Source organism: Erythrolamprus reginae, chromosome 8 (genome assembly GCF_031021105.1).
Source record: "Erythrolamprus reginae isolate rEryReg1 chromosome 8, rEryReg1.hap1, whole genome shotgun sequence".
Taxonomy (NCBI): domain Eukaryota; kingdom Metazoa; phylum Chordata; class Lepidosauria; order Squamata; family Dipsadidae; genus Erythrolamprus; species Erythrolamprus reginae.
In genome coordinates this window covers 29,019,808-29,037,258 of record NC_091957.1, presented here as the reverse complement: position 1 = coordinate 29,037,258, position 17,451 = coordinate 29,019,808, and the positions used below count along the sequence as shown (strand labels likewise).

Below are 17,451 nucleotides of genomic sequence, written 5' to 3'. Positions count from 1 at the left end.
GTACAAATCTAATGAGTGTCCAAAGCAACCTAGGAGTTGAGTTGGCCCAGTGGCATCAAGTGCTGGTCTGTTTAACTGAATTATGTTCTTGTGAATACCTTATATCAGGGTTCCCAAACTTGGCAACTTTAAGACTTGTGGACTTCAACTCCCGGCATTCTGTCCACAAATCTTAAACGTTGCCAAGGTTGGAGACCCCTACATTACAGATAGTACTCAATTTACATCCATCCGTTTAGTGACTGTTCAAAATTACAGTGGCACTGTAAAGTGACTTATGAACATTTTTCACATTTAGACTATTGTAACACACATACAGCCCACTCCCCCATCACAGGATCATCATTTGGACATGTGATCAACTTTTGCAATCTTCTGCCTAGCAAAGCCAGTAGGGAAGCCAGATTCACTTAATTAACGAATTGCTTAGCAACAATGGCAAGAAAGATTTTAAAATGAGGGAGGCCCAAAAAATCCACATAACAAATATCTCACTCGACCACCAGAAACGTTGGGCTCAATTGGGGTCGTAATTTGAGGTCTACCTATACTGCAGACTTGGAGAACTAACCCAGGTCATTGGATCCCTTCCAGAAACCGTGGTTAATTTGGTCCTGATTTGTTTAAACATCTGAACAGAATAGATACTCATTCCCCAAAATAACCCCAGCTGCATGACTCTTAATAATTTATATGAATGAAACAAATAGTTTTTTAAAAGGTTAACAAGAATTGGAGGGGACCTTGCAGGTCACCTACTCCAACTCTACATCTGCCTCTAATAGGATTGAACTCACAACCTCCTGATTGTGAGACAACAGCTCCACCTCTAGGCGGTTCCCAGCCTGCTTTGGAGAATTAATACTAGTCACTTTAACAACCATGTTACTAATGTAGCAACTACAGCAATACATTTAATCGCTCTGATAAAAAAAGGTCACAAAATGGAGCAAAACCCGCTTCACAGCTGTCTTCCCTAGCAGCGTATTTTTTTGTGGTTGTAAGTCGAGGACTACCTATATTGTGGGAAACAGCCACACAGAGTTTTGACAGCAGAGTCTTAAGTATCTGTACCATCAATCTGCTTATATCGCATGAGACAACCTTGCTTAGTTAGCAAACTTTTAGATCTATTCTGATATGTACTCCTTAGCAGTTTTACTTAATTAGCTGTAGATTAAAACTAAACCCATAATTTGCACTTCCAGTTGTACAACAGGTGGGCTATGTGCTAAAGCTACTTAAATTGCTTCCAGCATTTGACCTATTAGATTCCACTAAGCTTCCTTGATCTTAGATTAATGTGATGCTTCAACTGGCACTTTAACCCTTAGATGTAATGCTAAAATATTATGGCAGGTGTGGCTATAATTCAGGTTTGCCTTTGAATCAACGAATATGAAATATTTAGTCCGTTAGAGAATCAAACTGTCACCTTGGGAAAAATGCATTTTCTATTGGGTCAGTTTCTTTTTTTTACATCATCTCAACACAATATCTATTCGAAATGTTTTAAGACATGGGTAGGCAAAGTCAGCTCTTCTGTGACTTGTGGACTTCTTCAACTTCCAGAATTCCTGAGCCAATCATGCTAGCTCAGGAATTCTGGGAGTTGAAGTCCACATGTCATAAAAGAGCCAACTTTGCTTACCCCTGTCTTAAGATAACACTAGCACTAAATACTTATATATTGTTTTACAGTGCTTTACAGTCTTCTGTAAGCAGTTTTACAGAGTCAGCCTCTTGTCCCCAACAATCTGGGTCCTCATTTGACCCACCTTTGAAGGATGGAAGGATGGAAGGCTGAGTCAATCTTGGTGGTTTGATGGCTAGGCCTTCTTTCTGAGGGATATCTTCATTTCCCCCCAGGCTTGGCCTGACCACCGGGCTGCTTTTGTGGCCAAAAAAAGCAAGCGACACAACCCCCTGCACGTCACACACCCTTGCTTACCTGTAACAGTCATTCCAGCTACCGGTAGCCATCTACCTGAAAAAACCTGCCATTGTCCATTCCGGCAAACCTGGTCAAACATGCACTTAAATAGGGCCAGATTTTGGGGGTAGGGCTTAATTTTAATGCATGTGCACAAAACAGTGCTGGGCCTTCTTTTGGGGGTGGGTTATATCATACAGAATCCAAAGTAGCTCTTTTGGTTAAAATCATTATTATTATTATTATTATTATTATTATTATTATTATTATTATTATTAATTAGATTTGTATGCTGCTCTTCTCCGAAGACTCGGGGCGTCAGATATATTCTGGGATATTTTTTTATATGCCATCCAGAGTGACTTGATAGTGAGACAGGCAACATATAAATATAATAAATAAATTAGCAAGTTAGCTTCTGCAGAACTCTTGCTCCTGCGTGATTATGAAGAAATAGAAAACCGCTAAAGAGCCTTTCGCTGAAACTGAGCCGGTAAAAGGAAGTAATTCTTGGTTTCCTTTGACAGCCACTTAGCCTGTGATGAAGAGCGGGTGGAGGAAGCGAAGCTGCTGGTGTCTCACGGGGCAAGCATCTACATTGAGAACAAAGAAGAAAAGACCCCTTTGAAGGTGGCAAAAGGAGGGCTGGCCTCCATCCTCAGAAGGCTGGTTGAGGGGTAGCCGCTGTGGGCAGCCTCAGTTCCATTCTCTTTAAAGCTATTGAAGACTGTTCCTGAGAGGGTTTAAAAAAAACAAAAAACCTGTCTGAACGTCCTACAGCTTGAATTTCTATTGTACTGTAGCTTCTTTGTACTTTTCCATGTGACCATTCTCCAAAAGTCTCCTTGCGTTAACAAAACTTATAACTGGGGGTGTTTTTTTGGCAAATCTGGTTTGTCCTGTTGGGAGAGAGCAGTTTCAAGGTAACTCTTTCATATAGAAAAGAAATCTGATGTCTCGTCTTGCAAGAAGAGGTCAATAAAATGAAGGCTGTTATCTGGAAAAGCGGCTCCTGTATTCGAGAGTTCGCCAACCTTTCTGGCTTTGCAGCCTGGCCAGGGAGTAGGGGCAGGGGATGGTTCCACGCAGGTGGGGGGGTCCTACTTACTACTGCTACTGGTGCAATGCGCTCGCAGCTCTGGTTGACCAGCGAGCAGGCGGGTGCGTCCCAGCGAGATTTTGCTTCTGGGCATGCACAGGAAGCATAATCTCACGAGGGACATGTGCAAGATTTTGGCAAATCTTTGCTCCTGCACACGCATGTATCCCCTCGCAAGATTTTGCTCCCTGCACATGCACAGAAGCAAAATCTTGCTGGGACGCGCCCACCAATCACCCGGGACTGTGCGCATATCACTGGTTTTACTCCCGGTGCGCAATGTGGCCCATTCCACCTAGGAATCCAATACTGGTTCCGCGGAGCAGCAGGAAAGCACGCAGGCAAATGCAGCTCCCTTTGTACAAGAGCCAGGCACACACACCTTCCTTTCACACAAGTGGGGTGCATTTGCTTGAGCTCATTCAAGTGGGGATGTCTGCACCCACACCACTTCTGCACCCTGTTTTGAATGGCTCAGGGGTCTGGGGCTGGAGAGCCCTTCTTTATTCCTTCCAGTCATTGTCTGTGCATTTAATTAAAAATCAAAAGCTGGTGCTCACGTGTGCTGGCTCAGAAATTGAGCAAGCCTGGCCACAATGCAAAACTACAGAATCACTTGCCCTCCAGAAGGGGCTAAACAGCCAAGTGCCAGCAGTAGAGGATTCTGGGATTGTACATTTGGAGGGACGCTGGTTTTCAGCTGCCTCCCTTGATTTTTTAATTGTAATATTTTTGGAATCTTTTTGTAAGTATCTTTGGCCTTCATCCTTCTACCTCCTGTATGCAGTAAGTGATCGGAGTGGAGCATTATGGATAGAAAGCTGATAGAACTTAGTTCAGGAAAAATGCAGGTAGCATAAATCCTTGTGAATAAAAACTAACACAGTTGACATTGTGGAACTTCTTGGATTTACTTGCCAGGATCTTACGTGGCTAATTTCTGGTTTCAACAAACTACTTATTAAAAGAATTACTGTTCAGGATCATATTTAAGTATTCCGGAAGGCTTAAAATACTAAATAATGTTTATTGATGATGATGGATGATAATAATGTTATCTGTTCAGTCGTGTTCTGACTCTGATTTTATGGCCCAGATTTCTCCACATCTTCTGATCTTGCACTACTTCTTTGAGTTTAAAGGTTGAATCATGGCAACCGGGACAAACTTTGTTAATTTTTGTTAAACTAAGTTTTGCTCTGACTGATGAAGTTGCTTGGATGAGCAACAAAACCTTCAGGTTAACAATGTTTGGTCCATTTGCCATGATTCAAACTTTAGACAACTTTGGCCTAGATGTCTTCATTGACATACTTCTTTGAGTTGTTTTACATTCCTTGTGAACAAAAGTAAAACTTAGTGTCAGCATGATAGTATCTAGCCACCATGTTCTTTGGTGACTTGTCTCCTACTGCTAACTTTTCCAACCATAATTGCTTTCTCCAGTAAATTGCCCCACATGACATGTCCAAAATAAACGAGACACGTCATTAAATGTCTGTGGAGTTTCTTGAAACTTCTCATCCAAGAGCTCAGATTAATTATGTGACTGGCCAGTGGGATTAGACCAACATTATCAATCTAGTCACATTATGGGTTTATAGGTAGTCCTCAACTTACAACTGTAATTAACCCTGCAGTTTTGGCCATACATTACGACAGTCATAAAATGGGTGACCATGCAATCGCACCCAATTTTAAAACTTGTGCAACAGCTGTTATATATAGACTGCTTGTCAAGTGCCCAAAATGCAGTCACATTACTGTGAAGAGACCCCAGAGCTTAGAATCTAATCATAAATAGCTTTTTGGGGTTCCCCTTTAACTTCCAACAGCAGCTAAATGACTGATCACACTGTAAGTGAAGGGCTATCTGCACTTTATTCTTCAAACTTTTGATCTGCCCGTGTCCCTCAAAGAGAGACTTAAAATGTTAAAATATAAAAACAGTGTATATAAAAGTTAAACATTTAAAAGAAGGGTAGGAATTTAATAGGAAACAGCTATTAAAATGAATTGAAAGGCAAAGGGAGGGCTTTCAGGACACTAATCAGTCCCAGGGGCTGTGTGCGATAGAAGTACCCAGCTGCTGTGGTTTATTCAATAAATCATAGTTTTAGACAATCTTGTGTGATGTGCGAATCTGATCACATTACGGGCTCATGTGAAATGAACAGAAGGCTGGAGAAATCGATCTCAGGTGACTAAACATGAATGCTAGTGTGACACTATTTGGAAAGCACAGATGGTGGGATCAATATACAAATTCATGATTAGATGGGCTGCTTTTTAGGGTTCCCCCAAGGGCAACGACTGGTTTTAGGAAACCAGTTGATTGTCCATATCCTGCATCTCATTTCCAGGCATTATGACAACTTGGGCTTCTTCCGGGTTATCATGTTCTCCGGTCTCATTAGGATCCTTATTTGGTGGGACAGCAGCCATGGGGACATTGGTTTGGCTGGACACCGCAGTGTATTCCCCCTTTGCAGCCATAGGCCTGTAAAAAGAAAAACACATACACACATAGGTGAATTGAATTAAATTGAATACTTTATTTGGCCAGGTGTGATTAGGCACACGCAAAATTTGTCTCAGGTGCAGACGTTGATCTCAGTGTGTATGCAAAGTAACAATAATGGTAATCATAATACCGATCAGAGCAAAGAAGATAAGAAGGATGAATAATAATATTACAATACTGTATGGATAAACACAAAAGAGATATTAGACCATTGAAACATTTAGGCAAACATGCATTTCTCCGTACTGAATGAGCGGTTCCAGCAGTCACGTGGGTTGCTTGCTGTCCAATCCGCAGACGACCGAGCCTAGTCTTTAAAAAGCCTGCTGGATCTACCCCTTCCCTAGAATTTGCTCGGTCCTGTGATCCAGCAGGACATGTGGATGGCTCGTTCCTCTCTATAACACCTTCCCTTCGTTCCTTTCTTTACCAGATAAATAAAATTTACTACTGTATTACCTTTTACTTGTACCTTGGCTGGTTTTCGCACCAGCCTTACTGGGCTCAGCGCCAGGGGAGAAGCAGCGGCGTGGCTATTGCTGCTCGTAAAAGCGCCCTGCTCATGCTGCAGCAGGATTGTATTTTTTTTTTTAAATCTAATCAGCCAGGAGGTTTACCAGCAAGCTAAGGAACTGTCTTTAAATAAAAAAAGGACTTTTATCCTCCTGCGGAGTGGGACTGTTACTATCCCCAGGACTTTAGTCTTTTGGCTCAAGTCTTGCCCCTGTAATTTGTTCAGGCCATGACTTCGTTTCCCAAGAGAGGCACTTCAAAAGGTCCCAGAGAGGTTAGGCCTACTGGCGATGAAATTGAAAATATCCCCCAGGCCTCATCCTCCTCTTCCTCCATAGCCCCTTTAATGGCTAGACCCACCAGGGCTGAGAAGAAGGGACCAAGCTCTGCAAAGGATGCATGAGAAATCAGCTAAACGTTTAAAAGTACAGGCCCAAGTGCACGTTAGCCCTGACCCCCCAGAGGCTTCTAAACTGCCTCCCTCTGGTGTCCCTGTGCTCTCTCTGGATGAGCCAAACCTAAACAGACCCCAACCTAACCTATGGGGCTTAGGTCCAGAGGAGCCAGATATTTTGATGGAAGATCCCTCTGAGCCAGACCCAACCAGGCCTACAAGGAATCTCCCTCTTTACCAGTTACCATTACTAATCTTCCTCCAGAGCTTCAATCTATGTATTCTGCCTTGTCTCAAGCCATTGATGCCAAGCTCTCAGCTATCAATGTGCCTTCTTTCTCTCGTCCCCCTCCACGCACCCCTAGGCCTGTGAGTTCCTTCTCATCCTACAGAATTCCAGTGCCTGAAGACTCTGATTCCTCCCAGGATGAGAATCGGGATGTGGACGTAGAGGACAGGGATGATCCATTCCAATGCCTGTCAGAGGATGAGGAATCACAAATCAAGATTCCAACTCCTGCAGCAATTTTTCCAGCCCAACTCTTCAAATCTCTTCTATTCAAGGCAAGTGTGGCCACAGGCTTGACTGGTCAAGATAAACAATCTGCTTCCACAGATCCGTCTGAGGAAAACCTGCCTTATTTTATGGAGGAACAGGAAGACAATGAGGTCATCCCCATGCCAAAATTGTTCAAAGATGCTCTGCTCAAGCAGTGGGACCACCCTGCCTTTGGTTTCAATCCCACAACTAAATACAAGAAGTTATATAAGCTTTCTCCATCTTATGAAGATCTTCTTGTCTGTCCCAAAGCTGATGAACTGGTAAAAACGCTACACTCTGCGGCTGCTATGCCTGGTGAAACAGAGGAGGTGCTAAAACCTGAGGACAAATGCCTAGAGCAGATGCTGAAAAGGTGTTTCTTAGCAGATACCTGGGCTATCAAGAGTGAAGCAGCAGCATCTTTCTTCTCTAGAGCTATTCTCTTGTGGCTTCAACAGCTCCAGCAGCATATTCCCCCTGATGATCTACAGGGCCAACAAGACTTCAATAAAGTTTTTGCAGCGGCCCAATATGTAGTGGATGCTACCTTGCAATCATCGAGATTTGCAGCAAGGTCAGTAGCGGCCTCAACGACAGCCAGAAGACTTCTGTGGTTCCACCCTTGGCAGTCAGGAGTGAGGCAAAAATGGCAGCTGGCCATGGGTCCTCTGAAATGCAACCTTCTATTTGGCGACCTCTTGGACCCCCTTCTCACTGAGACCGCTGACAAAAAGAAAGTTTTGGAGCCCACCAACAAGAAGGCTACCAAAACTCAGCCCTTTCGACGTCCTTGCTGTCAACAGGATCAAGGATTCACTTTCCAGAGAAGCTCAGGTCAGTATTCCCCTCGTTTTCGTTCCCAAACTGGCAGAAACCCCAGGGATAGAGGATTCCGTTTTCAAAGAGGTTCCTCCTCAACCAGAGCTTCCAGAAAGTCTAGATGGTAATCTCCATTCTACTCCCATTGGGGGGGGGTGTCTGGCCTGGTTCTCTTCCATCTGGCACTGTTCCTGTAAGGACCCCTGGGTTATTTCCACTGTGGAATGGGGGCTCCAGTTGGTGTTTATTCACATGCCTCCTAAATGTTTCTTTTCATGCCCATCCCCCAGTTCTTCTCCATCTCGTCTTCGAATGGAGGAGGCTATTCAACATTTGTTGGCTACCAGGGCTATCCAACCAGTTCCCTCTTCCCAGAGAGGTCTTGGCTTCTACTCCATCCTCTTCATGGTCCCTAAGACATTTGGAGGATAGAGGGCCATATTAGACCTCAGAAATTTAAATTAGGTTCATTAGATATAGGAAATTTAAGATGCATTCCTTGTCATCCATCCTAGCTTCTATCCATCCAGGAGATTTTATGGTCTCGCTGGATCTGACGGAAGCCTACCTTCACATCCCTATTGCTAAGGGCCATAGGCAATTCCTTCGTTTTGCCTTCCAGGGCAAACATGACCAGTATAGGGCCATGCCCTTTGGGCTGTCCTCAGCCCCTCGAGTTTTTACCAAGCTCCTAGGCGCTCTGGTGGCTCATATCTGAGCCACGCCCATTCATATTGTATGCTATTTGGATGACATATTAATTCACGGTTCCTCTAAGGAAGGCACCCGTTCAGACCTCAATATTGCCATGTCTATCCTACAGGATCATGGTTTTTCCATTAATTTCAAAAAATGTCAACTCCAGCCGTCTACTTCGATCCAACACCTGGGAGCTATTATAAATTCAGATGTCTCAGGTTTTTCTCTCTACTGAGAGAAAAGCCAGTATCAAGGAGCTTATCTCCAGAATAAGGTCTCAGAAAAGGATTTCCATTGTTACCCTGTCCTCCCTACTGGGAAAGATGGTGTCCTGCATTGGTATTATCCCATGGGCTCGTCTTCACACCAGGGATCTCCAATGGCTTCTGTTACCATTCCAGAGATCGGAGGACAGCAACTCAGCACGCCTCATCATCGTTCCACCCACAGTCCTAAGATCTTCTATGTGGTGGACCTCCCCCCCCTCTGGACAAAGGATCCTCCTTCAGGTGTCCAGATCAATTTACCATCACCACAGATGCCAGCTTAACGGGCTGGGGAGCCCATGCTCAGGGAGGAGGCTTCCAGACCGATCAATTGGCTGTAATTGAGAGCAGTGTCGTTAGCCCTCAAACAATTCAAACTCACATCTTCAATAAACATGTACTCATTATCACGGACAATATAGCCACAAAGAACCATATTTGCAGACAAGGGGGTACCAGGTCCAAGGCCCTGATGAGGGAAGTCCTGAAGCTGGGTCTCTGGGCAGAGAGACATCTACAGTCCACATATCAGGAGTTCTCAACATACAGGCAGACTGGCTCTCCCGGTCGACTCTGGACCCAGGAGAGTGGAGCCTCCATCCGGCTCAGTTTTGGCAAACCTGCCTCAAATTCGGTCACCCATCGCTAGACCTGTTTGCGACTGCGACCAACACTCAACTCCCTTGATTCTATTCCAGGTTCCCATCCCCGGGAGCGGAGGCAACAAATGCACTCAGAGTCCCCTGGCCTCGAGGGCTGCTTTACGCTTTCCCTCCAATTCCAATTCTCCCAGACGTGATCCACAAGATCATCCTTGAGAAGGCCCAGATGATACTGTTAGCTCCTCACTGGCCACGCCGGCCTTGGTTCGTGGACCTACAACGTCTGTCAGTCCAGGACCCCTGGCGACTCCCCGTTTTGGAGGATATGTTGCAGCAGGGGGCCTCTCAACATCTGGATCCAGAGTGGTTCCACCTCACCGCTTGGCTATTATCTGGCACGACCTAGATCTACGAGGCTATGACCTGGACACTATAGAAATATCCTGAAAGTCAGGAGAGTCTCCACCAGGTTTCACCAATGGTGCTCACAGGAAGACCTGTATTCCCATTCACAGAATTGTAGCCTTCCTGATAAAAGGTTTCCATCGAGGCCTCTCAACTAGCACCATTCGCCATCATCTAGCCGCTCTATCTTCGGTCCTAGCAGGACCCCGCAGACAACCACTCCGCTCTTTCAAGAATTTCTAAGAGGCATTTTGAACCTCAGGCCTTCCAAGGTTCACAGATAAGGTTCACCTGGGACCTGCCACGGGTTCTCCATTCCCTCACTCAGGCACCATACGAACCCCTAAGGTCAGCATTCTTCAGGTACCTATCTTACAAGGTAGCATTCCTGGTGGCGATAACATCTACCCAACGCATTTCAGAATTAGCAGCCCTATCCATTCGACAGGATCTATGCCAGTTCCATATGGACTGTTGTGGTTGGCTCTGGCCCAGCTCCTGCCCCAGGGAATGGGGAGGTGGATCCAGGGGAAACTTCAACATGTCACAGGCCTGTGTTATTGCCGACAGAATCAGTTCAGAGTTTAGTTTCCTCAAATGAAGAAGAAGGTGGGAGTAACAAAGTGCTTGGCACACAGCCAAGGCAGTCAATCTTCCTTATCTTCTATAGCTTCAGATGATTACATTTTGGACCCATGCAAGCGCAGAATTATGCATAGAGGAGACCAAGAAAGAACATATTACAGGAAATAAGGGAGGCCAACTGTGTTTTGGTGGAGCTCCAGTAATTAGGGCTGCTGCTATAAATAGCAGCATGTGGATTTGGCCATTGTGGAAGAATATATGTTGCAGTTTCGTCAGGAATCTTGTGTGCTGGACTTTGTTGCTTTTTCACGCCTTTGAAACCAAAGCAGAGCAATGTGTGTGTGTGTCTCACTTCGTTGGAAGAAGAAGGTATGAAGTTTCTCCACAGCTGTTGGCTAAGTACTTAATGACTGCTTAAGGAAAATTGTACAGACTACCCAGTTGTTTTGGGAAGAGTGCTCTTTGCAATACAAAAAGAATGCTTAGTTTATTTTGACTTTTGTGATAAAGAACATTGTTTTGAATTTTCAAACGTGTGTGTCTGAAATTTGTCCCCCTGAATTTTCAGGAGGCTCCTATCAGAGAGCCCGGCAGAACACAGACAAAGTAGTCCTGCGCCTGGACCCCACCTTTCTACCCAACGTCAGTTCCATGTTCCACAGATCCCAGGACATTGTGCTGCCTTCATTTTGTTCCAATCAGCACCATCAACTTGTGGTCAGAGGGCACACCTTAGATCTCACCAGAGCGCTGAGAATCTATATCCAACGGACAAGACCCATCCGAAGGTCAGAAGCCTTATTCGTAGCCTACCATCCCAGATCCCTGGGATCCAGGGCATCCTCAACTGTATTAGGTCGTTTGATCTGAGGGACAATCTCAAAGGCTTATGAGTCAGCTTCCCTCAGCATACCAAGAGGTATCATGGCACATTCCACAAGAAGTGCAGCCACATCTGCCGCATGGGCAACTCAAGCTCCATTGGAAGAAGTCTGCAAAGCAGCCACTTGGGCCTCCCCAAACTCATAAGACACTACAAAATTGATTCTTACGCTTCAGCGGATGCTGCCTTTGGCAGAAGAGTCCTCCAATCCGTTATCTCTCACGATAGTGAACTAATCCCCCCCTAGGGACTCATCTATTGGGTATGTCCCACGTGACTGCTGGACCCGCTCATTCAGTATGGAGAATAGGCGTTGATCGCTTACCTGAACGCCTCTTCTCATACGCTGAGAGGTACAGTAGTCACTTCCCTCCCTTTTTCTATTGTAACTGTGTTATATTCTTAACCTTTATTTTTTCCTATCATGAGAGTTGAGCACTATTTGAGCCTCCACATTTGAGCCTAAGTCTAAAGATTCACAAATTCTGGGGAAGGGGCGGATCCAGCAGGCTTTTTAAAGACTAGGCTCGGTCCTCTGCAGATTGGACAGCAAGCAACCCACGTGACTGCTGTACCCGCTCAGCATACGAGAAGAGGTGTTCAGGCAAGCGATCAACACCTATTTTCTTGATGCAGCATGTTGCAGGAGTTTACAAAATCCTAAGTGAGTGTCGTCTTTCCCAATTCAGGGGTCTTGAATTTCAACTCCATGATCCCTGGGTATCTGGCACAATGCTGTTGAATTGAAGTCCAGGGCAGAAGGAGGTACTAGGTTGGAGAAGGTTAAAGTGACCCTTCTAGGCTAATCCAACCTGGTTATATTTTTATATGCCCTCGAGTTTTAGTCTCAGTCTTTATGCAGTTTACTTGGCAATGTTAAAGTCAACTAGCCCAACATTCCTAGGCAATCTACGAGCTGGAAGAGGTCAGTTCTATTCTAGTCCATCTCATCTACTGCAACCACCCTACTCATGCCACAACACTTATATCACTGGACACTGTCCATTCTCTTCTTAAAAGACAGCAGTGATGGAGCACCCACAATTTCTGGAACCAAGTTGTTCCAATTATTAATTGTTCTCACTGTCAAGAAATTTCTCCTTAGTTCTAGGTTGGATCTATCTATATTGATCTTCCATTAATTTAATTTAATCACCATTTGCCTAATTACTCATACATTCAACTTGGTTCCTTTATGCGTCCACATAAAGTACAATTTATGCCTGGAATTACATCCTTTGCTACTTATTGGGAAGGTTTTCTTTGATTTTTTTTTAATCCTATCTTTTATTGTATAAATAACTCAAGGTGTTGAACATACCTAATATTTCATTCTCCTCCTATTTTCCCCATAAAAACACTTTGAAGTTGGATTTGGCTTAGCCCTTAAGGTGAACCAGCTACTCTGGTTAGTTCACTAGGATTGTAGCATATTGTGATAACAATAGTAATATCATTTAGACACTGCTTTCCAGCACTTGACAACCCTTTAAGCCAGGGATGACGAACCTATACCACAGGTGGCACATGGAGCCATATCTGCTGGCACACAAGCCGTTGCCCTAGCTCAGATCCTGCATGCATGTGCACACTGGCCAGCTGATTTTTGGCTCAGACCGAGGCTCCAGGAGGGCAGTTTTGGCTTCCGGAGGGCTTTCAGGGGGATAGGGCCTCTGGAGGCTGAAAATCCAGCCTATTGGGCCCACCAGAAGTTGGGAAATGGGTTGTTCCCAGCCTCCAGGTGGGTAGGGGAGGCAATTTTCACCCACCCTGGGCACTGAATTATGGGTGTGGGCACTCACACAGGAACTATAGTGTGTGCGCACACGCTTTCGGCACCTGAGGGAAAAAAGGTTCGCCATCACTGCTCTAAGCGGATTAGAGAGTCGGCCTATTGCCCCTAACAATCTGCATCCTCATTTTACCCAACTTGGAAGGATGGAAGGATGAGTCAACCTTGAGCCTGGTGAGATTTGAACTGTCAAATTGCAGGGAACCTGCAGTCAGCAGAAGTAGCCTGCAGTATTTCACTCTAACCGCTGTGCCACTATGGCTCGTATGGAGCCAGCCACTTCAGCCTGATTCTACAACTCTATTCTGGGCCCATCATTGACAGCCTGGCAGGAACCCAGTCATTGTGCTGAGAAAAATTATGACTGACTTGCTAAACTCTTGTTCCAACAAACTGAGCTGACCTGGTTTTAGACAGATTTCAGAGAAGAGGAAAGCTTTGTTCAAAACCCACCCCCACCCCATCTCAACAAACTTACTGCATTTCCTTGGCTACAGGTTTCTCTTTCCTCCTCCTCTTTTCTCTGGAGATTAGCATCCAACCAATAATACAAATCAAGGCGGCAGCTAGAATTGATGCAATTAATGCTCCCGCAATGATGCCACCTTCTGAATCTGAAAAGAGAGAGAGAACCTGTTGTTTATTACAAGAAACTGCTTGGCAGAAGGTGTGAAGCAGCTAGTTCACACTTCTGAGTGAACTACATAATAGGGAAGGTGATTTATCAATCTTGGCAAGATGTATAAGTATCGTCTGTTTGTCTTAGTATGTTAGGTGCAAACCTGCCCATTCTGTCTTGGGCAATACAACAGGATGAAAAACTCCTGGTTTTGGGTTCCTTGCGAATGTAAATCAAGAGGGCTTCGTCCCTTGTTGCATTAAAGTGGTGCTCTTTTAGTGTGTGAATTCCTACTACTTCTTTTCATTTCATGAATATGGTGAAGAAACTGGGGTCCTTTTGGTGGCACGGTAATGCAGATTCAACATAGAATAGCCGGGTTGGAAGAGACCATGGAGGTCTTCTAGTCCAACCCATTGTGTGAGAGAGCAGATCCTAACCATTCTGGACAAAAGACTGACCAGTCTTCTTTAAAATCACCAGTGATGGAAAACCCACAGCTTCTGAGTTATTGTTCTTGCTGCCAAGAAACTTCCCCTTATTTCTAGATTGGATCTCACCCAAAAGGAAATGCTTTAATCATATCTCTATTCCAGTTCTGTTAAATTTCAAGGAGATCCAATATTGGTTACCTAACATTTTCAGGAATGGGATGATGCTTTATCACTGAAGGGCTACCAAAATTTTTACTACCACGCTTATGCAGGATGCCCTGCATTTTCTTTCAACATCTTTCAGAGCAAATTGGGTGTTCTGGGGTAGAGCTCCATTTCCGCTACCCCACTGCATTCTCCCCCATCCAGGCAGTAGCCCACCCCTGTGCTTTATCCTTAAAAGCACCTCATGGTTAGCTTGATAGGTTTTCATTTTTCTCTTGAAGAATTAAGCCTGATTATTTTGTTTGTTTCAGGGCTTTCCTTAAAATGGTTGAGTTTTCAATTATAAAGGGCTTGTTTAAACAAGAAGTAGTTTTAAAATATTGGAAATTAAATTAAATTAAATTAAATTGAGCAGATAAGACAAAACTCAACGTTTTGTAGTGAGGTCAATTTGACAGGAGCTGTTCCCAAGAGAGTTGATAGCTGTACACTGGTAATAGCCTTCTTCAAACTGGGACAAGTTGCCCAGAACCAGGCGTCCTGAGTAATGATCTGGAAAAGAAGACAGGAGGAAGGTCAGGTTGGCTTTGAGTGGCTTGGATAGTGAGATTTATAAGCAGCATATTAGTGGACAACCAACTAAATGTGAGCTAGTAATGTGCAGTAGCAGCCAAAAACCCCAATGCAATCCCAAATTGCATTAATAGATGGATATAATATAAGACTAGAGAAGGATTAAATAAATAAATTAAATTAAATTAAATAAATAAATTAAATTTATTTAAATAAATTAAATTAGATAAATCAATAAATAAATAAATTTAGGGATCGTGATTTCTGACAGTCTCAAAATGGTGAACAGTGCAGTCAGGCAGTAGGGAAAGCAAGTAGAATGCTTGGCTGCATAGCTTGAGATATAACAAGCAGGAAGAGGAAGATTGTGATCCCGCTGTATAGAGTGCTGGTGAGACCATATTTGGAATACTGTGTTCAGTTCTGGAGACCCCACCGACAAAAAGATATGGATCAAATTGAACGGGTCCAAAGACAGGCTACAAGAATGGTGGAAGGTCTAAAGCATAAAACCTATCAGGAAAGACTTCATGAACTCAATCTGTATAGTCTGAAGGACAGAAGGAAAAGGGGGGACATGATCGAAACATTTAAATATGTTAAAGGGTTAAATAAGTTTCAGAAGAGAAGTGTTTTTAATAGGAAAGTGAACACAAGAACAAGTTAGGTTAGTTGGGGGAAAGATTAGAAGTAACGTGAGAAAATATTATTTTACTGAAAGAGTAAGTAGATGCTTGGAACAAACTTCCAGCAGACGTGGTTGGTGAATCCACAGTAACTGAATTTAAACAGGCCTGGGATGAACATATATCCATCCTAAGATAAAATACAGGAAATAGCATAAGGGCAGACTAGATGGACCACGAGGTCTTTTTCTGCCATCAGTCTTCTATGTTTCTATGCTTCTATGCACTAATGCCACACTATAAAGCCTTAGTCAGACCACACCTAGAGTGCTGCATCCAGTTTTGGCCACCACACTACAAAAAAGACATTGAAACTTTAGAGAAAGTGCAGAGGAGAGCAACCAGAATGATTAGAGGACTGGAAACTTTAACATCGAAGAGCGGTTGCAGGAACTGGGCAAGGCCAGTATAGCGAACAGAAGCACCAGGGGAGACATGACAGCAGTATTCCAACATTTGAGGGGCTGCCCTAGAGAGGATAAGGACCCCTCACTGGTAGCAAAAGTTGAGCTGCATGCGCAGCTTCACTTCTCTTGTGTTCACGCGCGCATCTGAGCAAGATTTTGCTTCTCTGCATGCACAGGAAGCAAAATCTCATGAGGGGAGGCAGTGTGCGTGAGATTTTGGTGATTTTTTGCTTCTGCACATGCACGGAAGCAAAAAAAAATGCCAAAATATCTTGCATCCCTTCGCAAGATTTTGCTCGGACATGAATGCGCATGCCAGAGACCCGAAGCTTCATATGCAGCGCACTGGTAGGGGTTGTAATGACAATGCCCGCTTGGTGTCATGATGTACCATGGTTACCAGAACTGGACATAGTATTCTAAGTGAGGCCTCAACAATGCAATATAAAGCACAGAGGTTCACACTGGGAATACTGTGTCCAATTCTGGTCACCACAATGCAAAAAGAATAATGAATTGTTGCATTTCAACGTTTACATAGGAACTGGAAGGAGAAAGCTACTCACTGTATAACTCAGTAACAGGCTGCGGTTTATCTCCAATTAGTTTGTACCAGTTGTAGACAGGCTGTGGCTGACCAATTTCTGAAATGCAGGCTAAAGTGATCAAGTGGCCAATTTCAACTTTAGGATGATGGCTTGAACCAAAACTGCAGAGAGGCATCGAAGGAGGAACTGGAATACAGAAAAACAGGCAAAGCTGGAAATTGAAATTATATTTCTCTTTGTCTTCATTGTGACATATTCTAGGGCAGAGTTCCCAACTGCTCCCTCCCCCACAGGTCATGGACCAGTACCAGGTCGTGTCCTGTGAGATTCCAGCCCAAAACGTAGCTCCAGATTAAATATGAAGTATTTACAGGGGGGGGGGACCCTTTAGAATGGCCTTTACAACCCCCCATTTAATTATTCAGATCTGTGGAGCAAACCTCTGGCATCTAGTGCAGAAATTCCCAACCTGTGGGATGCGCTACACATGTGGGCCCGGAGCTGGGTCCAGGAGATTGTCAACGCTTCTTTGGGGAGGGGGTCCTTTCTGGAACCCTACAAGGAGGCACTTGTGCGCCCCCTCCTCAAGAAGCCTTCCCTGGACCCAGCCATTCTCAACAACTATCGCCCAGTCTCCAACCTTCCCTTTATGGGGAAGGTTGTTGAGAAGGTGGTGGCGCTCCAGCTCCAGTGGTCCTTGGAAGAAGCCGATTATCTAGGCCCTCAACAGTCAGGATTCAGGCCCGGCTACAGCATGGAAACTGCTTTGGTCGCGCTGATGGATGATCTCTGGCAAGCCCGGGACAGGGGTTTATCCTCTGTCCTGGTGCTTCTTGACCTCTCAGCGGCTTTCAATACCATTGACCTTGGTATCCTTCTGTGCCGGCCGGAGGGGTTGGGAGTGGGAGACACTGTTCTTCAGTGGTTCATGTAATAGATGCCAATACACGGTTTCAGTGAATTA

The 17,451-nt window shown here is 44.5% G+C and overlaps 2 protein-coding genes across 3 annotated transcripts in view; one reads left to right on the top strand and one right to left on the bottom strand.

The window, feature by feature from the left end:
• PSMD10 (proteasome 26S subunit, non-ATPase 10) overlaps positions 1-3,922 on the top strand; it is a 32,687-nt gene extending 28,765 nt beyond the window's left edge. For both annotated transcript variants that reach the window (XR_011559738.1, XM_070759538.1), the window contains exon 5: positions 2,461-3,922. Coding sequence is in view for 1 of the 2 variants with exons in the window: in XM_070759538.1 (XP_070615639.1) it covers positions 2,461-2,614 (154 nt within the window). In the remaining variant the exon portion in view is untranslated. The remainder of the gene's footprint in view (positions 1-2,460) is intronic.
• Positions 3,923-4,934: 1,012 nt separating this feature from the next.
• The window catches only part of VSIG1 (V-set and immunoglobulin domain containing 1), a 36,404-nt gene continuing 23,887 nt past the window's right edge, over positions 4,935-17,451 (bottom strand). The window contains exons 3-6 of the mRNA XM_070759537.1: positions 16,506-16,673; positions 14,706-14,825; positions 13,534-13,669; positions 4,935-5,532 (exon numbers count right to left, since the gene is read on the bottom strand). Coding sequence (XP_070615638.1) covers positions 5,352-5,532; positions 13,534-13,669; positions 14,706-14,825; positions 16,506-16,673 — 605 coding nt within the window. The 3' untranslated portion in view covers positions 4,935-5,351. The remainder of the gene's footprint in view (positions 5,533-13,533; positions 13,670-14,705; positions 14,826-16,505; positions 16,674-17,451) is intronic.